We start from the raw sequence: 14777 nt of genomic DNA, 5'->3' as shown, positions 1-14777 counted from the left end.
GGGGCAAGTCACAGATCGGAGGGAGAGGCAGGAATTCTCTGGAGGGTTCAGAAGACCTGGAGACCTTCAGGAAGGACTGGTGTGGGGAGTTCCGGAGGGCGCAAGGGAGAGACTGGAGGCCCTCAAGTCTCAACGATGAGAAGGGAGATGGAGCGTGTGTGTCTGGACTCCGAATAGATTTAACTAATGAGAATGCAATGCCCAGGAAAAATAGCAGGGAGGAGGGGAAATAAATTCCTTGGCGTGGAAGTGACTGAACATTGAAGCCACAACGCAGAGGACAGACAATGTTTTGGGCGGAGAGTAGATTTCTCTGCCTTCCCCCTTTGCCAATAAATCAATGAGTGGTGGGGAAAAAATCAAAGCAGGTTGCCGGCTCCTTCCCTCCCCCGGCCTCCTGTTGCAATCTCCCTGGGCGCCAGGAGGAGGAGACAGAGGGAAGGCGCAGGGAAGCGGAGCGGCTGCCGCGGCTCTGTTCGACATGAAGGGAAGTGGCGAGGCTCGAAGGCAGCGGCAGCGGGGCTGAGCAGTGCCATTGGGCTGGGCGGGGAGCTGCGGTGCAGCCGGCAGGCTTCGCGCGGGATTGTTCCAGCGCCTCTTCCGCGCCACGAGACCCTGTCGCACGCGCCCCGCCGGGAGTGAGGGGCGCCGCCGGGACTGACTCCTGAGCACACCGGCTCCATGGCTGCTGCAGCCCGGGCTCCGCTGCGGCTGCCGTGGGCAGCGCTTTTGCTCCTCGCTGCTGCGCTGCTGCACTCCGGCTCCCCAGCGGCCCCAGGTACCGTCTCCCTCCCCGGCTCCAGGCGCGGTGCGGTTGATCTGGGGGCAGGGAGTGTGCCATTGCCTTGCGCTTCTCCCCCCACCCCTGCGGGCAGCCTTCGGGGCAGGCAGGGTGAAGAGGAGGCGCTGGGCTGCATGGAGCACAGGTGTGTTATAGAAGTGGATGGCACCTGTGAAATGAACACAGCCGGGCCCTCAGCCACTACCCCAGGGTGAGGGAGATCAGGCGCTGTCCCGATCAGTGGGGACGGTCTGGATGGAGCAGGTCGGAGGGGTGTGAGGTGGAGACCCACGCGGCAAAACCCCTCACTCCAAAAGGAAAATAACAAAACCCACTTTAAATCATGGGGGTGGGGGGCAACCCTACAGCTCAGTTGTGCCTTGGAAACCGGGAAAATGTACTTCCCACGCAGGTACTTGGGAGGTCAGCTCTTCATCCGCCTCCTCTTCGCCATGCCAGTGATCGAAAATACTTTTTGTGATCAAAATTTGCCGGGGTGTGTAAACTGTTGATCGCCTCCCCTCCCGACGTTCTCGCCCTCCGAAGCCTGTGTGTGTTTTAGGGATGGCTTCGGTTTGCAGGAGGGGAAGTCGTGGCAGCAGTATGTGTTCGTACTAGTTATTTCCAGCTAAGTGGAGGCAATTTGCAGGCAGTCTCGCCCGGGGGCACATATTTGACAACGATATTTAGTGTGTTGATTGTGCCCTGGATATAATTAAAATGACAAAGTCAGAAAGCCCTACTTACTTGGGGATTTATTTTTTCGGGGATCTCTATATTAATTGCAACATCAAGTACTTGGTTGTGGCTTTTAAAAAAATGCCCCTTGGAAGTGAGCAAAGAGTGTCTGTCACAGGTTAACATTTAGGCCTTAAATCATGTGTCCCACATTATAAATGTGGCAAGGATATGAACCTTTCTAATGTATTTCAGTCTCCTATTGCTCAGAAGTAACTTTGATCTGTTTTTTTTTTTTTTTTTTTTGATTCTGTGAAAGGACATTTGTTTCGATGGCAGAAGCACCATGTCTTTATGACTAAAACACCTGTAGCTCTCTGTTATTTTCTCCCTTCCACTGTCCTCTCTATGTTCCTCTGGAATCACGTTTGTTTGCTGTGGCAGAGTGAGCTCTGTCACATTTCCCAGTGCTACCCACCCCGCTTCCCAGTCGCCTTACACACTATAAATCACTCCAGATATGTGGAATGTTTTAGCTGGATCGTTCTTTGGAGCCTCAAACCATGGCTTATCTCCACCACATTAACACAGAATTTACAGTTGAAACGATGGCCAGATCAGAGAGGGCCAAACTAGCACAAATATATTTGGGGAAATAAATCAAATGAGCTGAAAAATGTTTTATCCCTATGTCCCATAGAAGCTGTCATGGGACTGATGATTTGTTTAATCTGTTCCTTGGAAAACATTTACTGTCTCCAGCAGCAGAACCCATCATTAGGTTCTGAAGATAACAGCGATGGAGCTGCATTCAGCTAGTGGCAGAGACAGCCAAGGCAATTAAGTGCTCCAGCTGAAAGGACATTCATGATCAAAATTAATACCCTACGTTAGAACTCATTCCCTCCTATTGCACTTAATGTCGATTCCTGGTAGTTTTTATTACTGTAGTTATTGGATGCTAACTTGTCCATCATACTTTGCAGTGATTTTAAGGAGAGTTGAGTTTCCGCACAACCCATTCTTGAACATAGGGCCTGATTTTTCTCTCACTTTCATCAGTGTAAAGAGGTAAAAGCTCAGCTGAAGTCAGTGTGGTCTGGCTGAGCTGTGCTCGGGGCAGGACTGGGAGACTGGGGTGGCAAAGGTGGCTTTGTGCCATGTTTGCAGCTCCTAGGTCCAGGGAGAGCTGGGGTGGGCTTAGCCTACTTTACAGCAGTTTCAGAACTGCTCTAAGTTGTGTGCAGCTGCTTATGGCACCAATGGACTGTTCTGAGCCTGAGATCACTGGAGTGAAGCAATGCTTGTGCTATGCTCCAGTTCCTCAGCCCCACAGGGACCTCTCCCCCAGCCACGCAGAGATTCTCCCCATTCAGGGGAAATCCTCAGCAGGCCAGCAGTTCTTTGGCCCCTCCAGAACAGGGCCCAGGAGTCTGGCCCAATAGTGTAATCATGCTCTAATTTGAGGGTAAGTAAAAATCAGGCATCTGCAGTCTCTACTCAGACAGGAATATTTGCCTGAATAAGGACTGCTAGGTTGGGCCTCTGTTTGGTAAATCAGAATTATTTTCATTTGGTTGTGATCCTCTTTCACAAACATTGTACAGAATGAAAGCGCTGTGATTCTCTGAACGCTGCAGGTGAAACCATCATGCTTTTCTTTTTCTTAAACGTCAGGATCCACTTACTTCCTGCACTTCAGCTTGTCCCCATTGCCCTGAATCTGTCATTACTTTGTTCCCCTTTTGCACCTGTGTCTGCCAATGGACTCTGTTTCTAATTAGACAGGTCATGGCCAGTGCACAGACCATGACATCATTTAATATTTGTTTCATATGTGACTTCTCATAACTGCACATCTGACACTTAAATCTACTTCCTAAAGCTCAATAGCACATTAGGTGTGTTAGTTATTAATTTCTCCCCTATGAACAGCTTAGATATTTGATCTGACTTCATATCAGGAAGCTCAGTCCGGCACTGCATGAGGGAATGAAATGCTGTTCTTTTCCTCTGGTAGCCTTCAGAGGGCACTAACAGCACTACAGCAGCATGACACATCTTGTCAACCTTCGCATTGTACAGTTAGCTATGGTAGCTACTGTGCTTTCCCTCCCCATGAAGGAACCTACAGTTTTTACAACAGTGGAAAGTGGTAGCAATGATGGGTAGCTGCTAGATGGGCGATTTAGGGCTTCCCAGTGTAATTTGAGATAAGTTTTATTAATTTTGGACTATGATTGCTTTCTTTATTCACAAGGGAGATCTTTTTTTTTGCTTCTGTGTCCTAAATAAGCAGTAATTTTTGGAGAGAAGTATTAACTATGGAGGTGCGAGGAGTTAAAACACTGAATATACCAACACAATTTTGAAGATGGGTTCATTTATTTTTCTCTGTTTATTAGAGCCCCAAGTTTGTTGCTTGCCCCTATGTTCATAATCCAAATTTTGGCTATATCCTAGACACTTCTGTGGTCACTGAAGAGCATTTTGACTTCACTTGCACAGGTTAAGAGATGATGGACTGGTCCTCCAAGGAAGTGAGATGTAGATGTTAAGCCTCTACTTTATGAAGAATCCAGTTTAATTCTTTTATACTAAATTGTTTTTGAAAACTGTAATAATAAACATGTATTTGCTGTACAGTAGTTAAATATTCAATGACATTGGCTCAAAACCCATTTCTCTATCCAGTGGTGACAACACCAAGTGTGCAAAAATCATGACTCAGGTCCCCAAAATTATATGATTGGCTTAGAAATAATAAGATTTTTAAAATAACAAATGTTGGATTCTTTTGATTTACCTTCTGATTTTTGAGGCTTAGTGTTCATGTTTTTAAGCTGTTCTCTGCAACCAGGTAGTCTATAGATTTACTTTTTAAAAATAATTGAAATCTGGGATTTTCCTGCAATCACTTGACTCCAGGAACCGGGGCTTTAAGAAAAACATGAATATAGAGATTTGCTATAGAATCACAGGATTGGATACCCTGTAGATCAGACTAATTCCTCCTACAATATGTTATATTTTGTATTTCACTTCTCATTTCTTTGACCCCAATTCAGCAAGTTACTTAAGCATGTGAGTGGTCCCATTGACGTCAATAAGACTACTCAGTTTCTTAAAGTTAGCCATATGATCAAGTACCTTGCTGAACTGGGATCTTTATTGCTAGAAAATCTTGAGGAAGTCACAATCTCTGATTTTTAGGAGAGCATTGTTCATCATACACTTGAAGCCATGAAACTCTGTTTGGGACATCATAACTTGATTGCTGTTGGAATAATGATGATGACAGGTATAGAGGATTCTGACATCAAGTGAAGATTAAGTAGCAGAAGCAGATAAACTCTTCACAAATAAAAATTGTGGCCAATATTTTCAAATGTAGGGGCCTAAATTAGGCCCCAAAATTCATATTTATGCACCTAAGTAAAAGTGGCCTGATTTTCAGTAGCCAAATGAATCAAGGTGAGCTACATGTTCTCGCCAACCTTGGAAATTAGGCCACTGCTATTTATGTGGTTCAGCATGGATTTAGATGCCTAAATTTGAAAATGTTGGCCTATATTTTAATGAAAATGGCCCAGATCCTAAATATCTTTGAGGAGTTAGATCAATATCCCGAAGTAATAGTGAATTGCTGGGGAAAAATCCCAAAACAAAAATATATGGCACATAAGGATTATTATATAAACAGATAGCTTTTCTTTTAAAAAATGTCATTTAATTATTACCGAGCCAAGAATTAAACTTTAACCATGTTGGAAGGAAATTAGTCTAACCTTCTCCCGACACTGACCAGTGGGGAAAAAGAGCCCAGAGGAACTTCCATATAAAACAAGTATATATTAGAATGTGGTTTGGAGAAGTCTATATTTTAAATCACTCCCTTTCAGCTTGAAACTTGATCATCAAAGCCCAGCTCTTCATAAAACAAGGTTTATTCCCCTTTGAGGATTGTGGAGCTTGTTCATATTTTGTCATTCCATACAGCTGTTTTAACATTACTCAGTCTTCACGTCTTTTGGTCATCCCACAATAAACCTTGTTCCTATAGTCCAACAGCCCTTTTTGGGTCTTGTGTTCTTCTGGAATTAAATAGACTGTTTTTCAAAGGTTTCTTGGAGGGGTCAGTGGTTCTTAACATATCTGTCAGCTGTTGCAAGGATAAGAGGCCGACTTTGCAAATACTAATTGAGTGTAATGTTCCTGAGAGGAGTCCTGTTGACTTCAGTGAGATTCCTCATGGTAGTAGGCACTACACTAGGTTGTAAGTTTTTGCAGGCTCAGGGCCATAGATTTTAAACATAAATAATTCTATTAATTGACACCCAGTAAACCAAAGCAGAGTAGTTGTTTATAGTGTACATATAAATAAGATTGAGATAGAGAGACAAGGTGGGTGAGATAATATTTTTTTATTGGACCAATTTTTGTTGGTGAACGAGACAAACTTTAGCGCTTACACAGAGCTCTTCTTCAGGTATAGGAAAGGTACAAATAAATAAGAGAAGCATATGCCTTATCCCAAATGTTAACAATTTACCTAATGCCCAGGTTTAAAGCATGAAACCCCACAGAAATACAGTGATCGTGAACCATATTATATTGGTATGCATGAGATATCTTGGAGTTGGAAGGGAAAGGGAGATAACCCTTTCCTTTGTTACAGAGAGTTCTCTACTTGGGGCACAGAGAGCCTGTTTTGTCATTGCCATATGGCCCCTTTCATGGGTATTAATTGACTCCCTACTTCTTTGTTGTGTTGATCAAGGCCTGAATTGGCATATAAATTAAAACAATACCTTAAATATCTAGATGTGGTTCCTACCCCTTGCCCCTGGAAAAGGTTCAGGCACATCAGTGAGGCAGCGGGGAGGGACTTATAGTCTCAGATAGCATTGCAGTATCTGTTGTGTGTGGAAATAGAAAACCTCGTTTGCCATGGCTGTCGATGTGGTACTACTCCTGACACTAAAATCACCCTTCCCAGGCCCTCAAGATAGTGTTAGTTACACTAAGACAAAATACCATCCCATTTCCCCCTTTCAGCGGGTCAGTGATATGTGGAGAGGATCCCTGCCCTGACTCTTTTTTTCTGAAATGACCCCCAGCTGACCAGTATAAACCAGCCAGGTTCTGACACTCATACTAAATACACCTCTACTCTGATATAACGTGACCCGATATAACATAAATTTGGATATAATGCGATAAAGCAGTGCTCTGGGGGGCGGGGCCATGCACTCTGGCAGATCAAAGCAAGTTCGATATAATGCAGTTTCACCTATAACGTGGTAAGATTTTTTGGCTCCCGAGGCCAGGGGTAGAGGTGTAGTATCTTGCTCCACAAACAGGCCCTACCTGAGCAATTGCATTGTACGCTTACATAGCAAAAAAGAGCAGAGGGAAAGAATCCCATAACTGGGACCTTCCTTCCGTATGATCTCATGGTATCCTTTCACATAGAGGATACCCTTCGGGGGGGAGAGAACCCCAGTTAATAGGAAGAGAAAGGGTATAGTAATGGGGGATTTGATTTTTAGAAATGTAGATAGCTGGGTTTGTGATGACTGGGAGAACCACATGGTGAACTGCCTGCCGGTGTGACATCCAGATAGATTTATGTGCAGTGCTGGGGAGGAGCTGGTGGTAGTGGTATATGAAGGTACCAGTGACATAGGGAAAGGTAGGGGAGAGGTCCTGGAGGCCAAGTTTAGGCTTTTAGGTAAGAGATTAAAGTCCAGGAGCTACATGGTTGCATTCTCTGAAATGCTTCCAGTTCCACGCACAGGGCCACTTAGACAGGCAGAACTGCAGGGTCTCAATGCATGGATGTGACAGTGATGTAGTGAGGAGGGTTTTAGATTTATTAGGAACTGGGGAACTTTTGGGGAAAGGGGGAGCCTATACAGGAAGGATGGGCTCCACCTAAACCAAAACAGAACCATACTGCTGGCATGTAAAATTAAAAAGGTCGAAGAAGATTTTTTAAACTAAGGGCTGTGGGAAAGCAGACAAGTGCAGAGGAACACATGGTTCATGTGGAGATATCCCTTAGGGATTAATTCATTAAAGAAGGAACTCTATATCTTAGTAAGGAGAGTAAGAAAGAAGTTGGTAAAGTACAGGTAGGAGGACCTAGTGAAGAACAGTCAAATGTAAGTGAGTCCCATTTAAATATTACATGTAAAGGCAAGCAAATGAATATTGATGAAATTGTATGCAAGCACTTGCATACAAGTGCTAGAAGTCTAAAACTAATGTGGGCGAACTAGAGTGCTGGCATAATGAGGCTATTGATATAATAGGCATTGCAGAAGCTTGGTGGAATGATGATAATCAATGGGCCACAGTAATACCAGGGTACAAAATATATAGGAATGACAGAGTAGGTTGTGCTGGTGGGGAAGTGGCACTATGTGGGAAAGAAAGCATAGAGTCAAATAAAGTAAACATCCCAAATGACTCAATGGAATACAGAATCTCAATGTATAGAAATTCCATATTTGAACAATAAGAGTATAGTAGTAGCAATATCCTACCGACCACCTAATCAGGATGGTGACAGTGATTGTGAAATTCTCAGAGAGATTAGAGAGGCTTCAAAGGCAGAAAACACAATACTAATGAGGGATTTCTACTATCCCCATATTGACAAGGTACATGTCCCCTCAGAACAGGATGCAAAGATAAAATTTCTAGAAACCATTAATGACTGCTTCTTGGAACAGCTAGTCCTGGAACCCACAAGGGAAATTCTTGATTTAGTTCTAAGTGACACACAGGATCTGGTCCAAGAGGTGAATATAGCAGAACTGCTTAGTAATAGCGACCATAACGTAATTAACATTTTTGTGGAGGAAAAATGCCAAAGAAACCTATCACAGCAACATTTCACTTTAAAATGGAGGACAACACAAAAATGAGGAAGCTAGTTCAATGGAAATTAAAAGGAACAGTCACAAGGTTGAAATGCCTGCAAACTGCATGAAGACTGTTTAAAAACACCATAATAGAGGTTCAAACTAAATATATACCTCAATTCAAAACAACAACAACAACAAAAAAGAGCAACCATGACTAAACAGCAGAGAAAAAGAGGCAGTTAGAGGTAAAAATTATGTAAGAATTGGAAGTCAATTCCTAATGAGGAAAATAGAAAGAAGCATAAACTCTGGCAAGTCAAGTGTAAAAGTATAATTAGGCATGCCAAGAAACACTTGGAAGAGCAACTAGTTAAAGGCACAAAAACAGCAATTTTTTTAAAGTACATCTGAAACAGGAAACCTGCCAAACAGTCAGTGGGGGTCACTGGACAACCAAGCTGCTAAAGGAGCACTCAGGGAAAACAAGGCCATTGCGGAGAAGCTAAATACATTCTTTGCATTGGTCTTCACTGTAGAGGATGTGGGGGAGATCCCCACACCAAACCCATTCTTTTTAGGTGACAACTCTGAGGAACTGTCCCAGAGTGAGATGTTGATTGAGAAGATTTTGAAACAAATTGATAAATTAAACAGTAATAAGTCACCAGGACCAGATGGTATTTACCCAAGAGTTCTGAAGGTACTCAAATATGAAATTGCAGGACTACTAAATGTGGTATGTAAACTATCTATTAAATCAGCCTCTGTACCAGATGACTGGAGGATAGCTAACACCTATTTTTTAAAAACGGTTCCAGAGGAAATCCTGGCAATTACAGGCTGGTAAGCCTAACTTTAATTCCAGGCAAATTGGTTGAAACCATAGCAAAGAGCAGAATTATCAGAAATATAGCTAAAATAATATGTTGGGGAAGAGTCAACATGGCTTTTGTAAAGGAAAATCATGCCTCACCAATCTATTGGGATTCTTTGAGGGTGTCACAAAGCATGTGGACAAAGGTGATCCAGTGGATATAGTGTACTTGGACTTTCAGAAAGCCTTTGACAAGGTCCCTCACCAAAGTCTCTTAAGCAATATAAGCAGTAATGGGATAAGAGGGAAAGTCCTCTCATGGATCAGTAACTGGTTAAAAGATAGGAAATAAAGTGTAAGAATATATGGTCAGTTTTCACTGGGAGAGAGGTAAATAGCGGGGTCCTCCAAGAATCTGTACTGGGACCTGTGCTGTTCAACATACTCATAAATTATCTGGAAAAGGAGGTGAACAGTGAGGGGTCAAAATTTGCAGAAGATACGAAAGTACTGAAGATAAGTCCAAAGCTGACTGTGAAGAATTACAAAGGGATCTCACAAAACTGGGTCACTGGGCAAGCAAATGCCAGATGAAATTCAATGTTGATAAGGGTGAAGTGATGCACATTGGAAAACATAATCCCAGCTATATATACAGAATGATGCGGTCTAAATTAGCTGCTGCCACCCAAGAAAGAGATCTTGGAGTCATTGTGAATAGTTCCCTGAAAACATTTGCTCAGTGTGCAGCAGCAGTCAAAAAAGTTAACAATGTCAAGAACCATTAGGAAAGGGATAGATAATAAAACAAAAATATCATAATGTCCCTATATAAAGCCCTGGTACTCCCACACCTTGAATACTGCATGCAGTTCTTGTCACCCATCTCAAAAATACATATTAAAATTTGAAAAGGTACAGAGAAGGGCAACAGAAATGATTATAGGTTTGGAATAGCTTCCATACACGGAGAGATTAAAAAGATTGGGACTGTTCAGTTTAGAAAATAGATGACTAAGGGGGGATGTGATAGAAGTCTATACAATCAGGAATTGTGTGGAGAAAGTGAATAGGGAGTATTATTTACCCCTTCTGTGATGCTACACCCCATATTCTTCATAGAAATATTGTTATGATATGAATATGGTATAACTAAGATGTTTCATGCAAGATGGGTCATGTAATGTATCATTGGAAAGGTTATGTTTTACTGAACATGATTATCCTATTTGTATACATGTATCATTTCTGTATCTGAAGTTAGGAATATTGACTATGTAACAATTACAACTGTGATTACACCTGAGAAACGCCCACCAGACAGTATGCAATCAGCCTGGATGAGCCAGGGGGAGGAAAGACAATGGGTCTTTGAAGATGTTGATCTCTCATCTTCCTGGAGTTCCTTCCTGTGGACATTTCAAATAAACCTTGTCTCATGGTTGCTTTAACACTGCAAGGTCATGTGATAATGTCACCTGGTACGGAGTACCACCTTGGACACTGCTGGTATTTTTCCACTGGAAATGAAGGATTCCCGCCTTATGTAAATCCTATTTAAGGCTGGGAAATGAGTCAATCAGAGCTCTTCTCCATTGCCTCCCCGCCCAAGAAGGAAGACTGCTGAAAACACCAGAAAAAGCAAAAAATAACTAAGCTGGGGAAAGGCAAGGGCTGAGTCTAGGCTGAGACAGGGGTCTAGCCCGTGAAGAGAAATAACTGGAACTCTGAACTACAGAAACTCTGCAACCTGCCTAAAACAACATTTAGGGTGAGAAATTACTATTTGTAATTGGTTTCTTTAGTGCAGTGTTTCCCAAACTTGGGATGCCGCTTGTGTAGGGAAAGCCCCTGGTGGGCCGGGCCAGTTTGTTACCTGCCGCATCCGCAGATCCGGCCGATCGCGGCTCCCACTGGCCGCGCGGTTCGCTGCTCCAGGCCAATGGGAGCTGCTGGAAGTGGCGTGGGCCGAGGGACATGCTGGCCGCTGCTTCCAGGAACTCCCATTGGCCTGGAGCAGCAAACCGCGGCCAGTGGGAGCTACGATCGGCCGGACCCGCAGATGCGGCAGGTAAACAAACTGGCCCAGCCCACCAGGGGCTTTCCCTAAACAAGCAGCGTCCCAAGTTTGGAAAACACTGCTTTAGTGTATTAAGCTTAGTTTGCGTGTTTTGTTTTATTTGCGCAGTAATCTGCTTTGTTCTGTTTGCTATCTCTTGTAATCGCTTAAAATTTACCTTTTATAGTTAATAAACTTATTTTTTGTTTATTTCAAAACCCAGTTTGTGCAATTCATTGGGGTGGGGGGGGGGCAAAAAGCTGTGCATATCTCCCTCCACATTGAGTTAGGGGGCAATTTTTATGACCTTGAGCTGTACAGATCTCTGTATACAGCGCAAGACAATATTATTTTGGGTTTACACTCCAAAGCAGGTGTGCATATGAGTTCTGGGTAAATCCCCGAGCTGAATCCTCCCACACAGAGCTGATTTCAGTCTCTGTCTGCAGCTGGGTGTGGCCTTACCTGTGTGTGTGCTAGAGAAGGCTTGAGGGCCTGGCACAGCAAGGACAGGGTGAGGAAGCCCAGGCTGGTGGAACGAGCAGGCTCAGTGGGACCCCAGTATATCAGACACACCGGATGGGGGGCTCCAACCCATCACACCTTCACTAACAGAAGAACTAGGGGTCAGCCAATTAAATTAATTGGCAGCAGGTTTAAAATAGCCAAAAGGAAGTACTTCTTCACACAAGTCATAGTCAGCTTGTGGAACTTGTTGCCAAGGGATGTTGTGAAGGTCAGAACTATTAACAGGGTTCAAAAAAGAACTGTATATGTTCATGGAGGGTAGGTCCATCAATGACTATTGGCCAAGATGGTCAGTAACACAGCCCCATGCCCCAGGTGTCCTACACCTCCAACTGGCAGAAGCTGGGAGTGGATGACAGGGGATGGATCACTCAAAATTGCCGTTCTGTTCATTCCCTCTGTTCTGTTCATTGCCCTGGCAACTGTTAGAAGACAGGACACAGGGCTAGATGGACCACTGGTCTCACTCAGTGTGGTTGTTCTATGTTCCCTTGCATCATATATGGAAGCGATGCCAACTTCAGTTACATATCTGTGGGTTTTTTACTGGTGAATTCTTTGCAGACAGCACATAATAGTAGGTACTGAGAAGCTGTGGGAATGAAAAGCAGAGAGCTTGCAGGACTAACTGAAGGCACTCAGCCCTTTGCAAGATCAGGGCCATTGTGTCTTTCATGATCAGCGTTAAACTCTCTTTGCTGTGACCCTTCCCATTGAGTTTTTGATCTGCTTCTTCTCACAGTTTCATCATCTGTTTGACCTCTCTTCTCTCTAAAGTTACTGCATGAATAAAGCAAGTGCTAATGTCTGTGATAGAAATAACCCCGTGTCTGGCTTCATTTGACTGAGACTTTAACATTGTTTTAACTGTACTTTGTTTTTATTTAATGTACATATCTGACTAGTATCAAGGGCCCAGTTGTGGTTAAGGCATGGACTAGGACTCAGAAGATCTGCTTCAATCTCTGGGTTGGTTACAAACTTCTGGAGTGACGTTGGGCAAACCATCCAATCAATCTTTCTGTGTTTCAGCTCCCCCATTTTTAACATGGAATGAGTAATATTTCTGTCCCCACTGGAGTGCTGGGAGGATTAATGCAGTGATGTATGTGAGGCAGTAAGGTAGTACAATGACAAGAACCCTAGAAAAGCCTACAATGAATTTGTTGAACTACTTACTGTGGGTTTGACCCAAAGTCCATGGGACTCTTTCCATTTGGCTTCTATGGATTTTGGATGAGGCCTTTTGAGGAGGTCAACTGTAATAGTGGTTTAAGAATGCCTTTCTCAGTGGCAAAATGAATGTGAGGAATGTTCAAAGATTCCTACCAGAAATATGCAATTACTGTACGTTGATTTAAAACTTGGTGCATTAAACTTTTAAATAGCTTGCATATTGTAACCATAAACAGTAAGCTACTGTCTAATTGTCTAATTCCACTTTATATTTGGCATTTTAACGTCCTGATCATTTATCCTGTTATGAACTTCCTCCACCTTGTTTTCATAAAATGCCCCTAAAAGGCAATTCAGCGAAATAGAGTGAAAAAAAAAACAAAAAAACCCTCAGTTCCCTTTATGGAATTGGATGTTCCACTTATATTAGTTCCAGAATAGTCAGTGATAGAATTGGGCTTTAAAGGGATGCTACCAAGTCATTTAGGGTCACAATGTAGATATTGGGCTAGATCAATGGTTCTCAGCCTATTTACTATTTTGGGTTGCATATCACAGTTGCCAACTTTCACACAGTAAATAAACACCTCGACTTTCACAATAAGCCAAAAATCAAGTTAATCCCATTTCAAAACAAGGCCCAAACAAGCCAATCCCTAAGAACCCCAACACTCTATGTGACTAGATCCCCCTGGCGTGCAGTCTGGGACTGTGGTGGGCCCGCTGTGCATCCTTGACTCTCTCCCCCGGCTTGCCCCTGCTTGCCGGGAGCTGATTTAAAAAAAAAAAAAAAAAAAAAAAGAAGCAACAAGCTACAACACGCAACAAGCGACAAGTCCAACAAGCTACAAGCCAAAAACTTGCCAACAAGCAACTCACAAGCCAATTAAGACAAAACCAAGCCCAATTTCTGCTTTTTTTCCCCCACGGGTTTGCCATGTCTGCTGCATATGCAGCTCTCTCTGTGTTATGTGGGCCGCATCCACACAATATATATACTACCTGTATGGCTTTCTCATCATGCATGAGCCGCAGCTGTTTGCTATTGGGGCCACAAGTGGCCCGGGGGTTGTGAACCCCTGGGCTAGATCCACAAAGGACACTTAGATGCTGCATTGCAACACCTAACGTTAGGTGTCCTGCTGCTTGCCGGAATCGACACCCCTGAGTTAGGTGCCCAGCCTCTCTATACAGTGCATGGGGAGAGTTAGTGGCCTAAGAATAGAGATCCACACAAGCTACAGTGCTGGAGCAGGGAGCTGCCTAAACTAGCCAGTAGGAAATGTTGAGCAGAATGGTGTGGCCTGAGCCCCAGCATTCAGAGGGAGTTAGATGCCTCCCTCCACTTTGGATTCACAGCCATGAAGCCTCTCCTGGAGTTAAGTGCCTAAACCAGGACAGCCCTTTCTTAAGAAAAATAGTGATGATCATGCCCCCCATCCCTGCCATGCCCTCTAGCTCAGCGGTTAGAGCCCTCAATCAGGACAGAGATTTAAATCCCCACTCAGCCTGACATGGAGTAAGGACTTGAAGCCAAGTCTCCTAGCTCCCATATGAATGCCCTAACCACTGGGTTATAGGATATGCTGGAGTATTAGAGCAGGGACTGGAAGCTGGGTCTCCCTTATACCAGAGTAGGGTTGTCAGGTGTCCATTTTTTTACTGGAACGCCTGGTCAAAAAGGGACCCTGGGAGCTCCAGTCAGCACCGACCGGGCCGTTAAAAGTCCGATGGGTGGTGCAGCGGGACTAAGGCAGGCTCGCTACCTGCCATGGCTCCATACGGCTCCCGGAAGCAGCAGCATGTCCTCCCTCCGGCTCCTACACATAGGGGCAGCCAGGGGCCTCTGCATGCTGCCCCAGCTCC

The 14777-nt window shown here is 43.9% G+C and overlaps 1 protein-coding gene across 1 annotated transcript in view; it reads left to right on the top strand.

Annotated features, from left to right (window-relative positions):
* The first annotated feature begins 441 nt into the window (after positions 1-441).
* The window catches only part of FNDC1 (fibronectin type III domain containing 1), a 128119-nt gene continuing 113783 nt past the window's right edge, over positions 442-14777 (top strand). The window contains exon 1 of the mRNA XM_034765293.1: positions 442-778. Within this exon, the coding sequence (XP_034621184.1) occupies positions 682-778 (97 nt within the window). The 5' untranslated portion in view covers positions 442-681. The remainder of the gene's footprint in view (positions 779-14777) is intronic.

Source organism: Trachemys scripta, chromosome 3, assembly GCF_013100865.1.
Source record: "Trachemys scripta elegans isolate TJP31775 chromosome 3, CAS_Tse_1.0, whole genome shotgun sequence".
In the NCBI taxonomy this organism is placed as follows: domain Eukaryota; kingdom Metazoa; phylum Chordata; order Testudines; family Emydidae; genus Trachemys; species Trachemys scripta.
This window is presented reverse-complemented; position numbering and strand designations above follow the sequence as displayed.